Source organism: Staurois parvus, unplaced genomic scaffold (genome assembly GCF_062004578.1).
Source record: "Staurois parvus isolate SC_StPar_1 unplaced genomic scaffold, SC_StPar_1.0 ptg000019l, whole genome shotgun sequence".
NCBI lineage: Eukaryota > Metazoa > Chordata > Amphibia > Anura > Ranidae > Staurois > Staurois parvus.
The window spans coordinates 7,667,881-7,694,894 of record NW_028317815.1 but is presented as its reverse complement, the minus strand read 5'-3'; the positions used below and the strand labels follow the sequence as shown (position 1 = coordinate 7,694,894).

Genomic DNA, 27,014 nt, shown 5'->3' with positions numbered 1-27,014 from the left:
GAGTTACATGCAGCAGCTGTGCTCGCCTCTCTCCTCCTCCTGGCCATTCACAAAGTGCTTTGTATTATGTGAACTAATTTACAAAATACAAAGGCTTTTGTGAATGGACAACAGAGGGGAGGGGCAGACAGAGCTGCTGCTGTGCAGTATCTCTCGTGCAGAGCTCTGGGAGTGTAGCTAAAGCTGTACCCCCAGAACTCTATAAAACTCTCAGCTGTAAACAAAATAAATAAATCCACGAGGTGGCATGTGCCTATTTTGACTTAGCTCAAGGTGGATTGATTTACTAAAGGCAAATCAACTGCATTCTGCAAGCGCAGTAGCACTCATTTTCCCCAGAGTCTAGTGAATGTGGTGAAGCTTCACTTTGTAATGAATATCCATTCAGATGTAAGGAACTGCATTTTTGTTTGCACATGATTGGATGAAGGAAATAAGCAGAGCTTCACCGCATTCACTAAGCTGTGCAATGTGCACAGTCTGTTTGCCTTTACTAAATCAACCTCAGTGTATGCCAGCAGATTTCACAAAGTGGCTGAATTCCTGGAATTCAACTTTAAAGTATACAATGCATGGACTTGGTTTAGAGAAATCCCATGCAGGCAGCCATTGCTAGAGCACATACATGTAGATAGGAAATGGTTGAAAATAGGCATAACAATACTGAGATGCAATGAAGGATGAAAAATGGTGAAACTAGTATTTTACTTAACCGCTTTCTGTCTGGCCCATGTGCATAAATGGCCAGAATGGAGCCTCGGACACAGCAGATTACAGAACAAGGTACAGAGATCGGGACCGTAGTAAACACTCAGAGTGTAAAAAAAGTCACCCCCCTTCTCTTTGCTCACATCCCATAAGAAATATATGTTCTTTTGGTGATTCCAAACCATTTTTTATGGCATTTTTTACCTTTATATACATGTGAGTCTATTACCTTTTAACCACTTCCCGTCCGCCCCATGTACATAAACGGCCAGACGGGAGCAGTGCAGGAGTGGGTTGCCGTTCATAAACGGCGCCCGCATTTATAGTCTGTGCGCTCCCTGGCGATCCGGTGCCCGCTGTGTCCTCTGGACTCTGTGTGAGGCCCCGATCATGTGATCACTGATTGGCCAATCAGTGATCACATGAATAGTAATAAGCAAGATGTCACTTCTGACATCATTGCTTACTACTAGTGAAATATGTGAATAGTTACAGAGGTCACATGGAACAAGGCTATTCACAACAGCCTTGTACCATGTGACAAGCTGTGACCAATCACAGCTCTCACAGTATTACTGAATGGCTGCAAGAATGATGCCAGAGAGAAGGAGAAATGATTGCTTTTACAGCCTTTATGGGTGTAAAAGCAATCAGTGTAAAAAAAAAATCTTCATCATCCCCCACAAGTAGTACAACATCACTATGGTGACAGTAAGTTGGGGAAAAAAAACCTAAATAATAATATAAAAAAATTTAAATAAAAATGTAAAAAACTATTTTGAAAAATTTTAATTTTTGGTTATAAACTAATTTGGATAATTTTTTTTTTACTAAAAAGATAACCGAATAAATTTTGACCAAGAAATTTATGAATACATATTATTTATTTGCAAAATTTTATAAAAAAAACACTTTTTTCAAAATTTTTGGACTTTTTCATTTATATAGCAAAAAAAATACCCAGTGGTGAATAAATACCACCAAAATAACGTTTTATCTGTCTCAAAAAAATGCTAAAAAATTCATATGAGTACAGTGTTGCATGACCGTGCAATTGTCATTCAAAGTGTGATAGCGATGAAAGCTGAAAATTGGCCTGGACAGGAAGGGGGTAAAAGTGTCCAGACTTGAAGTGGTTAATAAAGCCTACTTGTTAGTACATATTGCACCATCGAAGTGTCCTTTGTTTCCTCTGTATAAGGGTATGAATCTCTGACCTCAAACCACCTTTAAAAGGACCGGTATATACTGTAAAGTTGTGAAGAATTTTACTATTGAATCACTTTTGCTGTTTTCTTATTTACATGGTCTTGCTTCTATGGACACTTTATTATTATGATTTGTGTATGTTATATTTTCACTCAATTGTATCGATGATTTAGATGTATATTGTACATTAGCAGCGCAGCATTGAGTTTATTTATTTTTATAGTTTTGTTGTGGGAACACAATCTCTAATGCTTGCGGCAGCTCTTCACTATTATTATTTTAATATTTTATTATTCAAATCACACTGAGGTAGCGCAGGAGTTTTCTTTTGTTTTGTTTACCTATGAAGTGTTGCCTCTGTCTGCCACCTGTACTGAACCTGGTCTGTTTATTGACCGCATTTCTATCTGCTGCCTGGGTTGATCCTTTGCATGTTTGCTGACCATGTCCCTTCCTGATGCCTGAAATTACCCATTTGCAGGTCCCACTATGTTCCAGTGAGACACCAGTCCAAGCTATGGGCTGCACTGCTGGAACCAAAGGAATTCTTTTGTTCTTCCTTTCTTCAGCCTCCTCAACTTCCTGGCCAGGGAACATGTTATTTCAGGGGGAAAGTCACACACCAGTAGGCAAGGCTTACCTGGCTTGTAGGAAAGGGGACCGCTAGGGGGTCCAAACATTGAAAAAATTTCATACATGTGGTATCACCATACTTGGAAGGAGTAGCAGAATGTGTTTTGTGTGAAATTACAAGTATGCCCATGCTGTGTGTGAAACTTTTTTTTTATTACATTGACAACTTTGTGTCAATGTAATAGGAAAAACAGCTTCCATTTCCTTCCTGCATTTCCCAAAACAATTTGTTGCAAAAAAAATTTAGTTTTCAAAAGATTCACCATGCATCCTAGAAAATACCTTAGGGTGTTTGCTCTCCAAAAAACAGAATGTGTTTTGGGGTGTAATTTAAAGTGTATCTATGCTGCATGTTAGTGGTATCTTAATAATTTACAGCTTTGTGTAAAAAAAAATACATTTTAATTTTCGTTCTGCATTTTGCAAAAACTTGTAGCAAAAAAGACTCACCATGCCTCTTACAAGATACCTTGGATTGTTTGCTTTCCGAAAGTGGTAATTTTATGGGTATTTCTGTCCTGTTCCGTCAGTGCCTCAAAAAATGTAAAAAGGTATTCCTTTGCTTTGTGTTAGAAATATCTTAATAATTGACAACTTTGTATAAAAATTAATTTTTATTTCCTTTCCTGCATTTTTCAAACACTTGTGGCAAAAAATGACATTTTCAAATCATTCATTATGCCTTTCAGAACATATTTTGGGGTGGGACACAATAAATATGATAGGTAGTAAGGAATTAGACACATAGTTTATGTTCCTTGAAAGCCCAAAAGTGCTTCTTAGATTTTGGGCCCCTCTATGCGTCTAGGCTTTGAAAAAGTCCTTTGTTTTGTATGTTTTAAGGGGACACTATGATCGTTGTTTTTCAGGTAAGAATGGGGTATAGTGGTGAATTTTTGTGTAGCTCACTATGTGCCTATGCATATTTGTTTTTTGTCCTATAGTAAAGATTTCCCCATCATTTCTCCCTTTGAAAATTGTGGTTCATAACAAGTATTGAAGTACAGTATATGAAGTAGAAATACTGAGGAGCATCTGGGATAGTCTGTATACTGTATGTTGAGGTTTCTTTTTTGCAAGTAAGTAATGGGCAATCTGATGAGATAAGTCCTGCCTAGCAGTGTGATATACATACTTACTCTCATGCATGATTGTTTTAGATTTTTGGCCATTGTGGTCCTTTTAGCCCTTCCTCCTGTTCTCCGTTAGGTCCTCTAGTCTCCCCACAGCCTGAGATAACCTAACCAGTCTTCCTTGTTTTGTTGTTTTTTTGTAATTTTTCATGGAGGACAGTTCTGTTGATTGTAATTACATTTATATATGTATTTTTTCTATACACACTGTGAGGTTTTTTTTAGATATTTGTACTTATGTTGTAGATGGATAATTCAATGTAATTCTTGTCTTAAAAGACGGTCCTGAAGAAATGAAGAGGAACCTGGGAGATCTATAAACCCCAAACAGGACTTTCCCAGGGTTCCTTTGGATTGCTCTGCCACATATCCCCCCCCCTTGTTCCAACCCCAGGGTTGAAACACCTGTGGCCCAACAGGAATGAACCCAGGACAGGACATCAACATTCCCCATCTTAAGCCCTGGCCTGTGCTTTACAGTGAAGGCATAGTCCTGCAGGGCCAGAAACCACAGGTTCACTCGTCTATTTGTTTCCTTCTTTTGAGCCATCCACTTGAGGGGAGCATGATCAGTTTTCAACTCAAACTGGCATCCTAACAGATAATACTTTAGTGCGTCTAAGGCCCTTTATGGCTAAACATTCCTTTTCTATGACAGCATATTTTTTTCTCATGCTAATTGAGCTTTCTGCTCAGGTACTCCACAGGGTGTTCTTCCCCACTGCATACCTGCAACAATACCACTCCAATACCAACATCAGATGCATCTGTCTTCACCAAAAAATCTTTAGAGAGGGGAATATAACACTGCTGTGAACAAAGGGCCTTCTTCAAGATTTTAAAAGACTCCTCTGCTTCTGTGGACCATTTCACCATTACCAAGTCTTTCCCTTTTGTCAGGTCAGTCAGTGGAGCTGCTAGGATGGAAAAATTCAGGATGAACCTTCTATAGTACCCCATGATACCCAGAAATGTCCTTACCTGCTTCTTATTTGCACTCTACTGTGCTTTATCATTGATGGATTGTTACCTCTGCCTCTACCTAGAGTTACTGAATATCAGACTTGTCTAATTTTGATTGTGATGACTGTAACAAAAAACCTTATTACGTGATAACTTTGGACAAATTTGTCTAATTTTCGAATAAAAACACACCTACAGAAAATACACTGTACAGCTCTTTTATGTTTATGCAGGACGTAAACATATGCATATCTTCGCAATTCTTTTAAAACCAGTTGATCTTCCAGAAATGCACTCATTTCCTAATGTCCTGTTGTGGACTGGCCACACAGGATATTGTGGACTGAAATTACAACAAAGGACATCCTCCCTCCCCAGTTTTTTTCCCCCCTAAGCTACTTCCCCCTCTCCTTATCCCCACAATAAGAATATGAATTAACCACTTGCCCTCCTGAGGATTTATCCCCCTTCCTGATCAGGCCATTTTTTGCATTGCGGTGCTGCGTTACTTTAAGTGACAATTGCGTGGTCATGCAATGCTGAACCCAAAATACATTTATGTCCTTTTTTTCCCACAAATTGAGCTTTCTTTCGATAGTATTTGATTGCCTGTGTTTTTTATTTTTTGTGCTATAAAAATAAAAAAAGACCGACAATTTTGAGAAGAAAACAATATTTTTGACTCTTTGCTATTAACCGTTTCAATACCGTACAATTTTACCCCTTCCTGCCCAGGCCATTTTTCAGATTTCAGCGCTCTCACACTTTGAATGACAATTGCGCGGTCATACAACATTGTACCCAAACTAAAATTTTATCATTTTCTTCACACAACTAGAGCTTTCTTTTGGTGGTATTTAATCACCGCTGGGGTTTTTATTTTTTGCTAAATTAACAAAAAAATACCAAAAATTTTGAAAAAAAAACACATTTTTCTTTGTTTCTGTTATAAAAGTTTACAAATAAATAATTGTTCTTCATAAATTTAGGCCGAGATGTATTCTGCTACATGTCTTTGGTGAAAATAACCCAAATTAGGATGGATTATTTAGTTTGTAGGAAAGTTATAGAGTTCACAAACTATGGTATAGATCTGAATATTGATCAATCCTGAAGTACTGACGGCCAATCTAATTTCTTGAGGTCCAAGAATGTCAGAACAGTACAGATATCCCCAAATGACCCCTTTTTGCAGAGTAGACAGTCCGACGTACTTCATAAGAGGCATGGCGAGTTTTTTGAAGTTGTATTTTTTTGTCATAATTTTTCCGAAAATGAAAAAATTAAAAAAATTATTTTCACTATTTTTTTTTTTACATACTGTCACCAGTGCAGTACAGCGTCATCATATAACTGGCATGGCGGTGAACAGGGACACTGACTGGTGACAGTATGAAAAAAAAAATATATATATTTTTTTAAATTTTTTATATTTTTTTATTATATTTAATTTTTTATTACTTTTTTTAAAAAAAATTTTAAGATTTTTTTTCAGATTTTACTATGACCAAAATAGTACAATGTTACCATAGTAACATTGTACTACTTTGGGGAAGTGATCAGTATTTTTTTTTTTTTTTTTTTTTTTTTTTTTACACAATTTGCTTATAGCAAAGAATTACTTTGCTATAAGCAAGCATTTACCTGAATGAAATCGATTAATTCAGCTTTTTTTTTTTTTTTTTTTTTTTTGTGCTTAGCTGTGATTTGGTCACAGCTAATCACATGACATGTGCATGTGATTAGCTGTGACCATTCACAGCTAGGCACTAGTATACAATGGATGGCATCATGAATGAAGCCATCCATGTATACAACTGTCATGTGACCTGCTGTGATTGGTCACAGCAGGTCACATGGTACCAGCAACGGGAGCCGGTACTCGGATCTGTCATCGGCTGTGTCCGAGGTGCACGGCCCGTGACAGATCCCGCTGCTGTGCCGCTCTGCATTACCGCAAACGGCGCATGTGCGGGAGCACGCCAAATGGCGTGCACCCGGAATGGAGGAGCACATCTGAAGCCGCCAAACGGCCATTGGCCGGGCGGCTAATGGTTAAACATGTCCAGTAAAAAAATGTAAAAAATAAAATATCGTCATAAATGTATGGCAAAATGTAATCTGCTGCATGTCTGTGCTAAAATAAAATCCCAATACATGTAAATTAATTGGTTACGTGAAAGTTATAGTGTTTACAAATGGCGGTATAGATACTGGATTTAAAAAAAAATGTTTTACTAGTAATGTCAGTGATCCGCGACTTATAGCAGGACTGCAGCGGGCATTCTGTCACTGGGGGGAACTGACTTGGTGTCACTGACATCCCCAGTGACACCAATACAGTGATCAGTGCTAAAAAAAGCACTGCCACTGTACTAATAACACTGGGCAGGAAGGAGTTAACATGAGTGACGATCAAAGGGTTAACTGTGTGATGGGAGTGTTTTACTGGGGGGCGGTGTGTTGGTGCTTCACTGTAAGCACAGTGCTCTGGATGGAGAGCAGTGTGCCAGAGCCGACATAGAGGAAGACTGTAAACAAAGCAGTCCTCCTCCCCATTGGAGATGCTTGGTAATCACCGGCGCTGGCGGGGAATCACTGGCCGGGACCCGGTGACTGGCGGCGCGGGCCGCGCACGTGCCCCCTACCCAGATATATATGTGATTTTGCGCACCCCTGCTGCCCTGTAGCAGTATATATGCTATAGGATGGTCGGATGTGGTTAAACATTGACAAGGACACACACACACATTCATGTATATATACTTCCGCCTGGCAGCACTAGGGTTGTAGGTTCAAATCCCAACCACGGCACTACCTGCCTGGAGTTTGCATGTTCTCCTGTGCCTGTGTGGGTTTCCTCCCACACTCCAAAAGGCATACTGATAGGATATTGATTGGCTCCTGTCTAAATTTGCATGAATTTAGACAGGAGCCAATGAATGAATGTGAATTAGGAACCTTAGATTTTAAGCTTCTTGAGGGCAGGGACTGAATGTACTATAAATATGCAAAAGTGCTGCATAAATTGACAGTGCTATATAAGTACCTGTAATGATAATAATAATAACAATATATCTGTTGCTTAGTAAAGTAAATTAATCAATAAAGTTTGTACACAACAATAGCTTAATTATTGCTCTCGATTTGCAGGATAGAAAGGCATTAATATATTTTTATTAATTTCATAGAATTTTCTTAATAGATTACCCTTAAAAACATTGCCATACAAGGATTTATATTTAATGCCTTAGCATTTCAGTTGTCACCACAAGTAACATGCAATCTTCTTAATTCCTCGGTCAGATATTGCAAGTAGGATTTGGAAAAGATTTTCATGTATATTTCAATCATTCATATCTTACTACGAAGCTAAGAATGTTTCGATTTATGGCTGTCACACAAGTTTTATCTCAGTTTTTGTTGTCAAAAAATTTTCTGTATCCCACTTGGGAGATTTACCATGTTTCTGGCAGTTGGTGACTGTATGAATGAATGATCAGCAAATGCAGTGTTCAGAGCAATCCAAACACACATATTTTGACAACACCAGTTTAAGAAGAAAGCAAGATGGTCAAAGGGCTCAAGTGAAATATGGTGCCATATGGAGCTTGGAAAACACTGTTTGCAGATTATCTTCAGCTAAAATGAGATATACTGGTTAACTGAAATGTGGACTGAATTAGTATATACTACTATATATGCATCATCAGCATGCAAGCTATAAATTACTAGAGAAACATATTGCCTTTTAAATTTGCAGAGGGTGGTTTTAGATGAATGTCACATAAAATTGTCGAAAAAAGAAACTACTAGGATATTTTAATACATTATTCTAATTAGGCAATAACATGTATGCTGCATGTTGCTATAGAAATAATAATAATGTAAATGTATTTATTTTTTTTAAGTTATATTTTGGAATATAAAATGTATACACAAAAACTCAATGTTGTAAATGTGTTAATTGGAAAAAGATCATTCAAATTATGATCTGTAATCTCTTTTTATGCAGCAAAAGTTATACAAGAAAATCATATGATCAGAACAAAGCACTTATGTTGTTTTTTCCTTTTTTCTACAGCACGTATTATAAGAACAAAACAGTGGTGTGATATGCTTCCATGTTTAGAAGGGGAAGACTGTGACTTATTAATGAACAAATCAGGCTGGACCTGTACGCAACCGGGTGGGCGAATAAAGACAACTACGGTAAGTAAAAGGTGTCAAAAGGCAAAGCTTTATGCTGTATTCTGATATCTTATAAATACATCACATTGGAAACAAATGACTAACACCACAGAAAATGTAATTATACTGAAGGTCTAAATAGCATGAGAGACCTAAAATATTGTACAAATAGTTGCTTATAGACGCAATGTTTGTTTACATTGAAGTATACTTGTGCTTTGCCCATGTATCCTTTTAACCCCCCTCCCCTCTCCCAGCAGCACATACTATGTTCAGCCACTGGAAGTGATGAAAAGACCTCAGAGCAGTTTTGTGGAGTGTGCATGAAGCAGTATATATATTTATATCTTTATACTTTGTTATGTATTATTGAATTTTGAATTGAACGTTGGTATATTTTTTCAACAGATATGGTTTCTTTGGCATTATACCCAGGTATCTATTTGTTTCCATGTTTTAGTTAAAAATATAATTAACCACTTGTGGACCACCCACCAGCAATGTACTGTGCATGGGTGGCCATCACAGGCCAAGCAACGCACCCGTACGTTGCTGCCTGCTTCTGGGTTTGGGGGCATGCATGCTGGTACCTGCTGACAGCGGGAGTCTGTCAGCAAGTCCTGGCCAATGATTCACAGCTGGGACCTGCTGATTGGCTGTGTACAATCACAGCCCAGAGCTCTGTGTTGACAATCAACACATAGCTCTGTACAGAGGGAATGATCTCTTTGTTTCTCATTCCTGCAAAGCAGAAATGAGAAACTAGGAGATCATTAGTAAAAATCAGCACACATATATTGCACATAGTTAGCCACACATTTAACCCCTTGATTTCTCTAGATGTTAACCCTTTCCCAGCCAGTGTTATTAGTACAGTGAGAGTGTATAGTATTATCACTGATCACTGTATTAATGTCACTGGTGATGGCAGTGACAGTCAGTTCCCCCCAGCATCAGTTAGTGTCTGATTGCCCGCCACTGATCCCAGTCCCTTTATAAGTCACTAATCATCACCATTAGTAGTATAAAAAAATCCATTATATATACCGTGGTTTGTAGGTGCTATAACTTTCACACAAATATATACTTATTTATTTTTATCAAAGACATGTAGCAGAATACGTTTTTGCTAAAATGTATAATTTTTTTATTATTGGATGTTTTGTAGCGGAAAGTAAAAAATACTGTTTTCTTCTTTTCAAACTGTTCAGTCTTTTTTCATTTATATCACAAAAAATAAAAATCCCAGTGGTGATCAAATACCACCAAAAGAAAGCCCATTTGTGTGAAAAAAAATTACATAAATTTCATTTGGGGACAGTGTTGCACGACTGCACAATTACCAGTGAAAGTAGTGTAGTGCTATATAGCAAACAATGCCCTGGTCATGAAAAGAGTAAAATCTTCTTAAGTGGTTAAACAATACAGGGAAAATGCTAATTAAAAAAAAAAATCTTCCTAGAATCTTTTCTTCAGAGCAAATACTGTACCTCTAATCTTAATTTTACTCATACATTATTTCCAAAATCTAGTCTGCAACATGTTTGCATTTTTCCACTCCACATAGGGATGTATTTTGCAAATAAGGCATTTGTCTTGGGTGGCATTTTTCAGGGGAGGGCAGCGGCGCCGGCCCCCGGAAGGTGGGATATCAGTGATATGTCATATATTGCACTGCATACCGGAAGTTGTAGTCCTTCCCCTGCCTCTGACCCACCACCTCCACAGGAGAGAACTACTATCCCAGCAGCCTGTGCAGGGCCAGGGCTCAGCCACCTCTGCTGTCACAGAGATGGAAGAGGGAAGGGAAATGCTGCTTTGAGGAGGAAACATACCGGCAATAGATGCCTCCCCCCCTGGCCTCCACCCTTCCGCCAGGCCTGGTGAGTGATCTCCATCCTACTACTGTGTATACCATGTATACTATGTGGAAGGGGGGAGAGCTGACAGATACTGACCAGAGACTGCCAGGTGACTGACTCATAGCACTGACTGACACTTTCACACTTCTCATACCACAGAATGACACCTTTACACTGCTCATATCACTGAGTGACACCTTCTTACTGTTCATACCACTAACTGACACCTTCTCACTGCTCATAACACTAAGTGACACCTTCACACCGCTCATACCAATAATTGACACTTTCACACCGCTCATACCACTAGCGACACCTTCACACCACTCATACCACTAACTGACACCGTCATGCCCCTCATACCACTAACTGACACCTTCACGCCACTCATACCACTAACTGGCACCTTCATACTGCTCATATCACTAATGACACCTTCACACCGCTCATCCCACTAACTGACACCTTCATGCCACTCATACTACTAATGACACCTTCACACCACTCATACCACTAACTTACACCTTCACACCACTCATACCACTGACACCTTCACAGAAAGATGTGGCCGACCACAAAGTTCTGCTCAGCAAATGTTGGTGCACTAGAGACAGTGGGGATGCACTGGGGAGGGAGGCTATTTTTGTGCTGCCTATGTCCGCACAAAACCTAAATACACCACTGATCCCACACCAAAGTCTTCTGCCGATTGTGGAATCTTCGGCTATCTTGATTAGCTGGCCGGGGATGACAGTTCATCCTGGCATCAAAGAGTGCTGAGAATATACAGTGAGCTGTACATTTTGGAAGAATATTGCTGGCAGACTGATTGGGAACTTTTATTGTAGAAAAAACATACAGACTCTCTTCTGCATGAAATCCTACCTGCCATAAATTTTCTATATTTTCATTTAAATGTTAAAGAAGATTGGTCTCTTGCTCCTGCATGATTATTTTAGATCAAAGTAGCCAGGTAATATCATAAAATGACTATAGTTAGGAAAAAAGATAAATTTCCTAATGACACTGTATAGACTGGGAGGAAAAATGTTTATTCAGACATACCAGATAAAGAAGCAAAGCACAGTAATATATATGTCTCATTCACAGCAGCACTGGCACTGGCATTGCTTTAATAAGGCATTTGTTTTTGTGCCTACAACTTTCCCTAGCTGTGTGAAAGCAGCCTATAGAAGCTAATACAGGTGCAGCGTCTGCCACAGATGCATGTCAAAATTCACAGGCATGCAGGAGCGGGTGCATGGCTTTGAATGTAGACATAGAAAATTTTGACACGTAACTGTCTCTGTATAGCTGCATGTGAATTCAGTCCCATAGGCTGACTGCATGCAGCTCGGGAAGGATGCAGGCACAAAAACAAATGCCTCATTTGCACAGTGGGGTGCAAGCAACCATGTCAATGAAACCCTAACAGTGTTTGAACCACTTTCCCCCCTTCCTGACCAGGCCATTTTTTGCGTTACGGTGCTGCGTTACTTTAACTGACAATTGCGCAGTCATGCAACGCTGCACCCAAATTAAATTTACGTCCTTTTTCCCCACAAATTGAGCTTTCTTTTGGTGGTATTTGATCGCCTGTGTGTTTTTTATTTTTTGCGCTGTAAAAAAACAACTGACAATTTTGGGAAAAAAACAATATTTTTGACTTTTTGCTATTAAACATGTCCAGTAACAAAAATGTAAAACATCAAATTTCGTCATAAATTTATACCAAAATGTCTTTGCTACAAAAAAAACCCAATACGTGTACATTTATTGGTTTACGTGAAAGTTACAGCGGTTACAAATGGCAGTATATATACTGGGATTTTTTTTCTTCTAGTAATGGCGGCGATCAGCGACTTATAGCGGGACTGCGGTGGACATTCTGACACTGGGGGGAACTGACTTGGTGTCACTGACATCCCCAGTGACAACAATACAGTGATCAGTGCTAACAAAAAACACTGACACTGTACTAATGGCACTGGGCAGGAAGGGGTTAACATGAGGGGTGATCAAAGGGTTAACTGTGTGTTGGGAGTGTTTAAATGGGGGGTGGTGTCAGTGTGCTTCACTGTAATCACACAGCAGTGTGCCTGTGCTGACAGGGAGGAGAACTGTTAGTAAACAAAATAGTTATCCTCCCTGTCGTAGATCCTCGGAAATCAAGTGAGTAATCACCTGTCGGGACCGGTGATTGACAGCTGCGGCCACAAATGGCAGCACAGGTAGGACGTGCGCGCAGCTTGCATGCCCCCTACCTGTAAATGAAAAATCACGTATATATATATTTGTGATTTTGCACACCCGTGCCACCCTGTAGCAGTATTTCTGCTATAGGGCAGTAGGGAAGCGGTTAAACTAATATTACCAGTAATAAGCAAAATACAATTTTGAGGTACTGAAAAAGCCCTTCTTGTTTTAAACAAATCTTGTCTACAGTAAAGATACTGTTTATGTGATTGTGCATATTTGCACTTTGCTTTGTACTCATGCTCACTTCATATTCATAAAGCTTTTAGATAAAAAAAGTACTGGTCAAACATGTTATTTTTAGCTACAGGTGCAGAAGAAACTCCCATGTCCTATCTTTGTCAGAGACTGTCAGAAACTATCAAAGACAGCAGACTATTTATTAATGGTTGATAGATGCTTTGATGTATAACTGCCTTTAAACATACCATTTTTTCCCAGGACTTTTTTTTTCATTTCACAAGATTGATGTATGCTTCAGTTGAAAGTAACATTTGTAAGTGTAAAGCAAATTCAGCCATAGATGTGTTAGCATGAAAAAAGTCTGAACATTTTTTTGTATAGTTTTGAATCAGATATCAATTTGGTGAAGTGTTGTATAACACAGTTAACCTGGAAATTCTATTTTCTTTTTCTTGTTATTTTTCCTAACATGATTAGATGGAAGAAGGGGACATAAGGTTCTGTGCTTTGCCCTTAAAATGAATTTCTTTTAGTTCTGCACTATCTCAGTATCAACAAACTAATGCAAATTAATTTCAAACTTGAACACCTTCGTAGGCCTCTTTCTAACAATAGAATATGCATGCTCTATTGCCTTCAGCTTTCAGTATTCTGTACCTCCACCAATAGCTGTCAATCTGTGACCATTGGAGGATGTAAAGAAGCTAGAATATAATAGTTCATCCCATATTAAAGGAAATATCACCTAAGATATCCGATAAAACTATAATGCAAAATTGATCTTAGACTGAAGCTGCTTATAGATTCGATTTTGTTTATCTGGCAATGATTTTTCAATTGACTAGTAGAAGTTACTTCCCACCATTCTTTTTGCATCTATTGAATGTGTCTTGCAATTTCTAAAATAGTGCACACATAAGGCCACAACAGTTTCTACTTTTGTAGTGGCTTAGACATGTGATTTTATGATCAATCATCTGCTTTTTGTTTTGCAATTATCACAGATTAAATGAAGCTCAAAAATTTCATTTTATTTTTCATTGTATTTGTTGCATTACCAAATGTTCTATACAGTTGAAAAAAAAAATTAATTTTACTATCAAACTGTATATATTTTATCACTGATCCATTTCTTCCTAATTGTTATATAATGAGTTCATTCTTATAGATGATACAATTTCATTGAATTGAACTTAAAAGAACATTCATGCTCCAATTGCTTAGTAGCTAACCTCACTAAACCTCTGTAATTTTATTGCTAAATTAGCTGAAGTGGGAAATTAAAGAGTTTCAAGAACCTAAAAAGAGAGCTCACAGTGAATAAAAGGTGTAATCACTCTGACACAGATTTCCATGCTTAGCTAGTAAAATATACCAACGATCTACATTCGACAAGGGAAGTGACTTTCTTAATAGACTTTATTTACAGATAAAGCAACAAAGCACTCCTCTCTATTAGCACAATTACATGCTATTTGAGCTAGAAATTAAATTAGCTTTATCCAGAGATTGAACAGTTTTCATATTGCATTTGGCAGAAGTAAAGACATTTCTCTGTATACAATGTCTATATATATATATATATATATATATATATATATATATATATATGTATATATATATATATATATATATATATATACAGTTGTGTTCAAAATAATAGCAGTCAGACATCACTAACCTGATCAATCAATGTTTTTGGTAGAAATGATATTTCTACATGGCAAATAATTTACTAGCAGGTGTAGTAGAGTAATAGAAATCCAACAGACCCAACAGTCATGACATGCATGCTGCTGATTCTGTGTAATTGAATCACTAATTGAAAGGGGCGTGTTCAAAATAATAGCAGTGTGGAGTTCTATTAGTGAAGTCATTCATTCTTTGAAAAACAGGTGGCAATTATTGCCCTTATTTAAGGAAGGAAGGCAGCAAATGTTGTACATGCTGGTTACAGTGCATTTCTCTCTGAAATTCTGAGGAAAATGAGTCGTTCCAGACATTGTTCAGAAGAACAGCGTACCTTGATTAAAAAGTTGATTGGAGAGGGGAAAACATATAAAGAAGTGCAGAAAATGATAGGCTGCTCAACTAAAATGATCGCAAATGCTTTAAAATGGCAACCAAAATCTGAAAGACGTGGAAGAAAGCGAAAAACTACCATTCAAATGGATAGAAGAATAGCCAAAATGGTAAGGACTTAGCCAACAATCAGCTCCAGGAAGATCAAAGAAGGTCTAAAGTTACCTGTGAGTACTGTTAGAATTAGAAGACGCCTATGTGAAGCCAAGCTATCTTCAAGAAGCCCCCGCAAAGTCCCACTGTTGAAAAAAAGACATGTGCTGAAGAGGTTACAATTTGCCAAAGAGCACATTGACTGGCCTAAAGAGCAACGGTGCAACATTTTGTGGACTGATGAAAGTAAGATTGTTCTTTTTGGGTCTAGTGGCCGGAGACAGTTTGTCAGACGACCCCCAAACACTGAATTCAAGCCACAGTACACTGTGAAGACAGTGAAGCATGGTTGCGCAAGCATCATGATATGGGGATGTTTCTCATACTACAGTGTTGGGCCTATTTATCGCATACCAGGGACCATGGATCAGTTTGAATACATCAGAATACTTGAAGAGGTCATGCTGCCATATGCTGAAGAGGAAATGCCCTTGAAATGGGTATTCCAACAAGACAATGACCCCAAACACACCAGTAAACGTGCAACATCTTGGTTCCAGTCCAACAAGATTGACGTTATGGAGTGGCCAGCCCAATCCCCGGATCTTAATGCAATAGAAAACTTGTGGGGTGACATCAAAAATGCAGTTTCTGAGGCAAAACCAAGAAATAGAGAAGAACTGTGGAATGTAGTCCAATCATCCTGGGCTGGAATACCTGTTCACAGGTGCCAGAAGTTGGTTGACTCCATGCAACACAGATGTACAGCAGTTCTCAGAAAAAGTGGTTATACAACTAAATATTAATTAAGTGATTCAAAGGAAAGCAAAATCTTCAAACATTTTTCAGTTTATATAGTGAATGTTTGAGTTTGTAAAGAAGAATACAAACACTGCTATTTTTTTTGAACAGTCTAATATTCACTTTTCTTCAATTTTTTTAGAGGAACAACACACATTTGATATATTTTTCTTCATGTTTTGATTTGGAATAGAATGTGTAGTGTTCCCAATGCATTTGTGTGTATGGAAATATAAGCTATTAGAAGGATTTTGAGCTTTATTCACTTTTTTCAACACACTACTATTATTTTGAACACAGCTGTATATATATATGTTCATATATCGTATACTTATTGCACAATAATATTGAAATATTAATATGCTGTATATAATAATATACAGCAATGGATCCCCCTCAGCCCCCAAAAGTAAAAATACATATACTGTATACTTTACTGTGTACTTTACTTATCTTTAGAGCTATTCCCAGCAGACTCATCCATCCAGTTGAATGACACCCAGCATCATTCAACTCACTTCCTTTGAGCCCAGGGCATCAGGGCTTCAACCTTCACCCTGGGCTTACGAAAGTATGTTTCAGAGTAGTAGTGCATAACTACACTCACTGGCCACTTTATTGGGTACACCTGTTCAATTGCTTGGTAACACAAATTGCTAAATCTAGATGTGGTGAAGACAGCTTGCTGAGGTTCAAAACTGAGCATCAGAATGGGGAAGAAAGGGGATTTAAGTGACTTTGAACAAGGCAAGTTTGTTGGTGCCAGATAGACTGATCTGAGCATTTCAAAAACGGTGGGGATTTTCATGATCCAATGTTCCAAAAAAGAGAAAATATCTACTGAGCTGCAGTTGTGTGGATGCAAATGCCTTGTTGATGTCAGAGGTCAGGGGAGAATGGACAGACTGGTTTGAGATGATAGAAAGGCAACAGTAACTCAAAAAACCACTGGTTACAACCAAGGTATTCAGAATAGCATCTCTGAACGCACAACACATTGAACCTTGAAGCAATTGGGCTACAGCAGCAGAAGACCACACCACCTCCTGTCATCTAAGAACAAGAAACGGAGGCTACAATTTGCACAGGTCCACCAAAATTGGACAATAGAATATTGGGAAAACTTGATGGAAAAAAAAGGTCAGATGAATCAAAATTTCCCTAGAGATGGTTGTGTGTGAAAATCAGCAGTTTTTGAAATATAAAGACCAGCCCGTCTGGCACCAAAAACCATGCCACATTCAAAGTCACTTAAATCTCCTTTTTGCCCATCCTGATGTTTGGTTTGAACTTCAGCATGTCATCTTCACCACATCTAGATGCTTAAATGATTGAGTTGCTGCCATTTGATTGGCTGATTAGCAATTTGTGTTACCAAGCAATTGAACAGGTGTACCTAATAAAATGGCTGGTAAGTGTATATAGAACCGCTCTCTGCAGCGTTTAGCATCAGGTAGAAGTGCACAGGAGAACCTGTGATGACAGCAGACCTAATGGAAAAAACTTGGAAAAAGCTTTATACATATATATATATATATATATATATATATATATATATATATATACATATACAGTTGTGCTCAAAAGTTTGCATACCCTGGCGGAAATTGTGGAACTTTGGCATTGATATTGAAAATATATCTGATCATGCCAAAAAATGCTCTTTTATTGAAGGATGATGATCATATGAAACCATTTATTATCAAATAGTTGTTTGGCTCCTTTTAAATCATAATGATAACAGAAATCACCCAAATGGCCATGATCAAAAGTTTACATGTCCTGGAATGTTTGGCCTTGGTACAGACACACAAGGTGACACCCACGATTGCTCTGGAAAAAGATGGTGTGGTTGTTTTTAAGGAGTACAATATGGTGATACTTAAACAAAAATGAGCTGTTTGGTCGAGGTGCCAGAAAGAAGCCTTTACTGCACCAATGCCACAAAAAAGCCCGGTTACAATATGCCTGACAACACCGTGACATGCCTAACCAGGGCTTTTTGTGTCATTGATGCAGTAAAGGCTTCTTTCTGGCACCTCAACCATGCAGCTCAGTTTTGTTCAAGTGTCATCATATTGTGCTCCTTCAAAACAACCACACTGTCTTTTTTCAAAGCAGCCTATATTTTTCTTGTTGTTACCTATGGGTTTCCCTTTGTATCCTGAACAATTCTTCTGGCAGTTGTGGGTGCAATCTTTCTTGCTCTACCTGTACTTGGCTTGGTATCAAGAGGTCCCTGAATTTTCTGCTTCTTAGTGGAAGTGATGACTGGCATATTCAAGGCTTTGGACATCTTTTTATGTCCTTTTCCATCTTTATAAAGTTCTATTTCCTTGTTATGCAGGACGTTTGACAGTTCTTTTCTGATCCCCATGGCTCAGTATCTAGCCTAGTCAGTGCTTCCACGTAAGCGCTAACAAACACATTGACTATTTATACACTGACACTAATTGCAATTTAAAAAGTCACAGATGTGGGACATTAACCTCTAATTGGCATTTTAACCCGTTTGTGAATTAGCATTTTAACCTTGTGTGTCTGTACCAAGGCCAAACATTCCAGGGTATGTAAACTTTTGATCATGGCCATTTGGGTGATTTTTATTATCGTCATGATTTAAAAAGGAGCCAAACAACTATTTGATAATATGGCTTCATATGATCATCATCCTTCAGTAAAAGAGCATTTTTTGGCACCTTTTGTGTCTGCACCAAGGCCAAACATTCCAGGGTATGTAAACTTTTGATCATGGCCATTTGGGTGATTTCTGTTGTCATTATGATTTAAAAAGGAGCCAAACAACTATGTGATAATAAATGGCTTCATATGATCATCATCCTTCAATAAAAGAGCATTATTTGGCATGATCAGTCATATTTTCAATATGAATGCCAAAATTTTACAATTTCTGCCAGGGTGTGCAAACTTTTGAGCACACCTGTATACACATACACAGTATATACATTGCTCATAAAAAAATTAAAGGAACACTTTTTAATCAGAGTATAACATCATGTCAATTAAACTCCTGGGATATTGATCTTGTGTCAGGAATGGACTCAGCACTGGTGGTGGGACTCATCTGCCGTGTGGGCTGCAGTACCAGAGCTGACCAGCGGGTGCTCTCAGCAGCCAGAAGCTCACACGTGCAATCAGCCAAACCTGGGGCTGATTGCAGAAAGGTGTATTTAAGGCATGACCAGGCCTGTGATCTGGGCCTTGGTATATGTTTTCCCATGAGCCTCTGTACCTGGTATCCTGTGTTCCTGCTTTGTTGCTGACCCTGCTTGATCCTGACCTCTGCTGACCGTCTCCTGTTGAACCCCTGGCTTGCCTGACCATCTTTCTGCCTGATCCCCTGTACCACGCTGCCCGTGAGTTACTGAACCCGGCTTGTGACCCTGACGATTCTCTGCCTGCTCCTTTGGTACCTTGCTGCCCGTACATTGCTGACCTGGCCCGTCTGACCACGCTAACTACTCTGCCATCCATCCATCCTGCACGGATCCAGCCGTCCCTGCTCACACCTTCTGCCTCTTCACATCAGGCTTTCTACCTGCACATACCTCTGGCGGATCCCTCTACCACTAGCAGGTGTACTCAGGGGCCGCGACCTGGTTCCTGTCTGCTCCAAGTCCATCCCCACCATCAGGGGCCCTGGTGAATAAGCAGACTGGGACTTAAATAATATAATAGTGTAGCGCTTGATAACATATAAAAACAACTAAAATAAATAAATTAGGTACATAAACCTAGTGACAACTCACATAGTGTCTAAAAAATAAGTGCTCTAAACAAGTGTAACTTAACTCATGAGTGAAAAACCTCATAAAACATATTAGTGTTGTAATAACCATTCAGCATAATATTTGTGGTAGTGCCACTCCTAATCAATAATACATGTGATCGTGCCAAATCACTAAAGTAAATGTATTGTCCAATATCCAAAAAACAAATATAAAACAGTGAAGTCCAAGTGATGCTTAAATACACATGCAATGTGTTAACATGGTGTCACTCGTGAAAAATCCACTCTTCCACTTTGGCTGCAATGCCTCCTCACCTCCTTCCTACGACCCCTAGGGGCCAACAAGCCTTTAGGATCAACTTGGATCCTCAGCACTCCTGGATGGTACCTCTCAGGTTATCCTTCTGTTTGTCCTCCTCCACACCTTTCCGCCTCACGGAGACCTCTACTCCAATCCTCTGTAAATCCTCACTCTCACAATGGTGAGTTCAAGAAAAGAAATCCTCCATAGTGTAGTAGTTAAAATACCAGCATTTTATTTATAGAATAGAAAGTCACTCACATTGTGTACAGCGTTTTTCTTCTCCCCTGCATGGGTAAACTGCACTCATGTAAGGCCCTAGGAAAATGGCGTCCCGTACCGGAAGTACGTCACTCGGGACTCCGGAAACTGCGTCTCTGCGTGCCTACGCGTTACGTCACGTACCTCGTGACTTCATCTGGGTACCGCTAGAGAGACTCAGATCTCTTTTATACCTAGTGGGAGGTGTATGCACCTCCCTTCCATTAACATGTATATGGCCGCCGCCATTTTCTTGAAGCCTGCTCCCAGGGATTTCTATTAAGCAAACAGCCTAGTGCTTAAATCATTGCAATAACTTTATATACGATTAAATAATCCATATCTTTCCACATTAGGCTATCTGTCTTAACTATGTTGATATAAATATATATTTGGTAACCTCTTTAATTAATAACATAAAATAGATAAGAAATACATAAAAACTTTTTATTACAGAATAGTAAGAATTCATATTAAAAATCAATGTTCATAATTCTGATAAAATTAACTTATGAACATAATTGATTGATTTATTCCCTATACCCCCTGTCTACAAGTATGACTAAATATAGTCAGATACCCAACTCATATACTCCCATGAGTATACACATATACCCATATGCGCAAATAAATGGTAATCATAAAATAACATATAAAAAATAAATAAAAAATAAAAGATAAAAAATAAAAAATATAACTAATATGCTTGCAGTTTACCCATACATCACAATCTTAAAAACGGATCTACAATATAAACAGCTCAGCTTCCAAAGTATATTAAATATAATAAAAGTTAAAAAAGTTAAAAATCACTAATAAAACAGTTGAGGTCAAATTCAACATTTAAACCTCTTGGGACCAAGGTTCTCATATCATGTATCCAACGTGACTCTGCTTGACTTAATGATTTGACCTTATTACTACCTCTCCAATGCTTTTTGTATCTCTCTATACCCCAAAATTTCATTTTGCTAGGGTCCCTGTTATGGTATATGGAGAAATGTTTAGATACATTATGTTTCGGATACCCTTTTAAAATATTTCTCACATGTTCCCCCAGTCTCTTCCATAGTGGTCTCTTGGTTCTGCCTATATATTGGTAACCGCATTCGCATTCCAGGCAGTACACCACTCCTATAGTTTTACACGTTATAAAATCTTTAATAGTATATTCCTGTCCAGTAGTGTTAACCCTGAAGTTTTTCCGTTTCATATTTTTTGTGGCTTTACACGCAAGGCAGTTTTTACATGGGAAAAAACCTATATCATTTAAAAAAGTCAATCTATTTGTACATGGAGGATCTAGCACACTTTTTACCACCCTAGATTTAACCGTGGGTGCTTTGCGATACACAAACCTCGGATGATCTGATATGACTGTAGTCAGCCCAGGATCCAATTTCAAAATATTCCAATGTCTTTTGAAAATAGATTCTATTTTTTTATGTTGGATATTAAAATCCAATACTATAGGAACCTCTTCATTATTAATACCTTCTTTATTTTTATCTTTATCCTTCAGTAGTTCCTCTCTTTCCATATTGCCAACTTCTCTTATCTTCTGAGTAATCATATCTTTTGAATAACCTTTCTCTATAAATCTAGATCCCAGTTTATTCGCCTGTTTCAGATAATCTTCATGTCTAGTACAGTTCCTCCTCACTCTCACAAACTGGCCTTTCGGTATATTGTATAGCCATGGGGAAAAATGGCAGCTTCCCATTGGTATGTAGCCATTCCGGTCCACATCTTTAAAGAATGTTTTTGTTGTAAATGTACCATTCCCAAATGTTATATTCAAATCTAGAAATGTAATTGCCTCTTTACTATGTTCCCATGTGAACTTTATATTTTTACCATTAGTATTCAATTTATATAGAAAATTCACCAATGCTGTTTCTTCTCCTTCCCATATTATTATAACGTCATCAATAAACCTCTTGTATACTTTTAGTTCTTCCGGGTAGTTAGTGTATATCTCCGTTTCCTCCCAACACGCCATAAAAATATTCGCCACACTTGGTGCATACCTGGCACCCATTGCTACGCCTCTTATTTGTTTATAGTAGGTACCGCCATGCCAAAAATAATTGTGGCTTAAGGAAAAATCCAAGCATTCCAGCAGATATTTCCTTTGGGTCCATGTTAAATTACTATATTTTCTAAGTCCCCAGTCTACTGACTTCATTGCATCATCATGTCCTATTATTGTGTACAATGATGCCACGTCAGCACTGGCTGCATACAGTTTTTTCGTTCCTTTATACTCTTCTAAAATCTGTAACAGATGTTTAGTATCTCTTAGATAAGCCTTTGTGCTTTTCACTACTGGTTGCAGGAATTCATCTATATATTCCCCCATCCTGGCTAGTACCGATTCTATACCATTCACAATTGGTCTGCCAGGTGGGTTTTCATTATTTTTGTGAATTTTTGGGACTGTATAAATTACAGGTACCCTACATAGGTCAGGGACTAAGTATTTAGATTCTTTCTTATTAAGAATCTTCTTTTCCATACCTTTCTTTACCAATTTTTCTAATTCCTTTTTATACATCAAAGTAGGATCCTTTCTTAACACTTGGTATGTAGATTCATCATTAAGCTGAGTGGAGAGTTCTTTCAAGTAATAATCTTTCGATAATATCACGATCCCACCCCCTTTATCCGCTGGCCTAATTACTATATCCTCTTGTTTGGATAACCTCTTGATCCCTGTTTCTAGGCCTATATTTTTCTTTATAATCGGAACCTTCAATTTTTCTATATCCTGATTGACTAATTTCTTAAAAACCTCTATTTGGCCATTATTATTAATCTGTGGGTTAAAAAGTGATCTGTTTTTAAGATTAGTATGGGTAAAACTGCTACTCGGGGCATTACTGACACAATTTTTAGCCCCTGGTAATCCTGAAAAATATTTTTTTATATTTAATCTTCTAATGAATTTTTGGGTATCTATATAGACTTTAAATTTGTTCATGGGCGCAGGAGGGGCATATTTCAGGCCTCTATCCAATACCATGAGCTCCTCTTTTGATATTGAGGAGCCACTAATATTGAACACCCCATCCCCTATTGTTCTCTTTTTCTTTTGTTTTTTGAATCCGGCTCTACATCCCCTCCTTTTCTTGGGCTCTTTCTCTTTTCTCTTTGGGGGCTCCTCTCCCCTGGGTATCTCTCTAAAAAATCCCCTTGTCTGTACTCCTGCCTCAGTGGTTCAAACCTATTATAGGTGGGTATGGGGCTTCTATATTCATATCTTGGGGGATCCCACCTATCATATAGATCCGGACCATCATACCTGGGTCCATATGGTCTTGGGATATATGGTCTTGGCTGGAAATTATTGTAATTAGGCCCCGGTGGGTAGTACGGCCTATTATTTTGATAATATCTATTATTATATGGCGGGCCTTTCTTATAATTGTTGTTATTATTGGGTCCCCTATAGCCACCATTTCCATTTTTTGGTTTATAACCATTTTTTGGTGTTCTATAGTTCTGAGTGTTATCTTGCACTTGAATGGGTTGTTGACTCTTATAAATTGGTGCAGGACCGCCTTTATTTTCCTCTCTTTCTTTTACTGGAGTAGTATTGGTTGAGGCCAGCTCAACCTCATTATCCGCTGATTGCCATTTAAATACTTGATTTTTCTTCATATCGTTTGAATCTCTCTGGTATTTTTTTGTCTTCCTGTATTTCACTTCCTGGTCTACTCTTTCTAGGTCTTTGTTGAGGCGATTCGTTAGATTTTGCATCTCTACTGTATCTTTGAATGGTACAATTTTTTCTTTAATCTCCCCTATTTGTTTATCCAAATTCCTCAATTTCCTTTGTTTCCTTTTCAGCAGGAACATGACCAATTCCAGGCCTTTTTCATGGAAAAAATTAAACCATTCATCCACTGCTTCTGGATCTGTTAGTCCATCACAGATGGGTATATCCCATCTGATTCTTCTGGGCACTAATTTATCCTGTAGATACTTTTCATGTGTCACTATGTCCCACCATAGCGACACTTTTTTCTCCATTAAGTGGCCTAACTTCCTATATTGGGTTTCCAAATCACCCATAGGTCCCGTATTAGATTGATTAAAGACTTCCTCTAAGTTGATGGACCTGTTATCCAGGAAGCCAAAAACATCCATAGTAGCTGCTAGAGGTAAGGATAGGTACTACAATGAATATATTGGGAGTCCTCCTGCGCTGCTATGGACCACCCTCCCCTTTCCCTAGTTAACAGCCGCTAACACTCTGGGACTGGGACTTAGACTCCGCTAACACTCTGGGACTTAGCCGCTAACACTCTGGGACTGGGACTTAGACTCCGCGCCCTGGGGAATCCTGTCCTGAGGACCGCTAGAGGTACCATCAAACGGTCATTACAGAACCCTACGGCCGGCCTGACCATTCCACCTCTCCAGCCCTGACTACGCCTGTGTTCCTGCACCTACTAAGATTAGTGGAAGGTTGGTTTGTTCACTGTGCGTTTATATATATATATATATATCTGGGTGGCTAATAATAAACTGTATTATACTTTACCTGAGACCTGCGTTTCCCTGTGTCAGTCCACACCTTTCTGGTCATTCCTAGATTCCTGACATCTTGTCAGTTTAGTAGCAGAGGGGGTTGTTAATCAGTTGCAGCTGCTTTTGTGTTAATGAAATTAATAACAGGTGCACTAGATGGGCTACAATGAGATAACCCCCAAAACAGGAATGGTTTTACAGGTGGAGGCCACTGACATTTTTTTCCCTACTCATATTTTCTGACTGTTTTGTATTAGCTCTGCATTTGGCTATAGTCAGTGTCACTACTGGTAGCATGAGGCAATACCTGGGCCCTACACAGGCAGTCCAACTCCTCCAGGATGGCACAAAAAATCATTCCATTGCCAGAAAGATTGCTGTGTCTCCCAGCATGGTCTCAAGACTATGGAGGAGATTCCAGGAGACAGGCAGTTACTTTAGGAGAGCTGGGCAGGGCTGTAAAAGTTCCTTAACCCATCAGCAGGACTGGTATCTGCTCCTTTGTGCAAGGAGGAACAGGATGAACACTGCCAGAGCCCTACAAAATGACCTATAGCAGGCCACTGGTGTTTATGTCTCTGACCAAACAATCAAACAGACTTCATAAGGGTGGCCTGAGGGCCCGACATCCTCTAGTGGGCCCTGGGCTCATTGCCTAGCACCATAGAGCTCCATTGGCATTTGTCTGAACACCAGAATTGGCAGGTCCACCACTGGCGCCTTGTGCTTTTCACAGACGAGAGCAGATTCACACTGAGCACATGTGACATTTATGAAAGGGTCTGGAAAAGCCGCGGAGAATATTATGCTGCCTTTAACATCGGTCAGCAGGACCATTTTGGTGGTGGGTCAGTGATGGTCTGGGGTGGCATATCCATGGAGGGACGCACTGACCTCTACAGGCTAGACAATGACACCCTGACTGCCATTGCGTATCGGGATGAAATCCTTGGACCCATTGTCAGACCCTACACTGGTGCTGTGGGTCCTGGGTTCCTCCTGGTGCAAGACAATGCCCAGCCTCATGTGGTGAGAGTATGCAAGCAGTTCCTGGAGGATGAAGGAATTTATACCATTGAATGGCCCCCATGCTCTCCTGACCTAAATCCAATAGAACTCCTCTGGGATATCATGTTTCGGTCCATGCCACGGCGCCAGGTTGCATCTCAGACTGTCCAGGAGCCCAGTGATGCCTTGGTCCAGATCTGGGAAGAAATACCCCAGGACACCATCCATCGTCTCTTTAGGAGCCTGCCCTGATGTTGTAAGACATGCATACAAGCACGTGGAGGCCATACAAACTACTGAGTACCATTTTGAGTTGCTGCAATGAAATTTCAGCAAAATGAACTAGCCTGCTGCATTATTTTTTTACTTTGATTTTCGGGTGTCTTTGAATTCAGCCCTGTGTAGGTTGATAATTTTAATTTCCATCAAACAATGGGGCATCTTTACATTCTTAAAACATTACCCAGTCCATATCAGTATAGATATCTAGCATGATATTTTTCGCCATTGAGATCTGATGTGTTTTCAAAGTGTTCCTTTAATTTTTTTGAGATATATATATATATATATATATATATATATATATATATATATATATATTTATTTTACTTGGGGTTGAATAGGGGGAGGACCCAGAGTTAGACATGACAGTATTAGGTTACTTGAACCTTGTTACACATGAAGTGCATTTATGATTCCTGCCTAGCTCCCCTGACCTAAAGCAATCCACACTCCTGAGCCTCAGGTGTATACCTAACTTAATCTCAGAGCTGTAGCCTGCTGTAATGGTGACAGCTCTATTAGAGGATCTCATAGAAGTCTATGAGGATAAACTGCATATACTGCAGCCAGCATGGAATAATCTGTCAACATTTTGGCAGGGCATGCCTTTAATATTAAGATAAGTATGCATCTGGAGTCATGGAGTCAGGGAAGGTTTACTTTCGGTCAGGGACTAGGCAAGAAAGATAAGTGCACTTTATGTGAAATTTCATATATACTTTAGGCTTACCCATTAAGACTTATATGTGATTTGTGAGATA

The 27,014-nt window shown here is 38.9% G+C and overlaps 1 protein-coding gene across 1 annotated transcript in view; it reads left to right on the top strand.

The window, feature by feature from the left end:
- The window catches only part of TAFA5 (TAFA chemokine like family member 5), a 637,333-nt gene that overhangs the window by 524,904 nt on the left and 85,415 nt on the right, over window positions 1–27,014 (top strand). Inside the window, exon 3 of the mRNA XM_089684771.1 lies at window positions 8,731–8,858. Within this exon, the coding sequence (XP_089540897.1) occupies window positions 8,731–8,858 (128 nt within the window). The remainder of the gene's footprint in view (window positions 1–8,730; window positions 8,859–27,014) is intronic.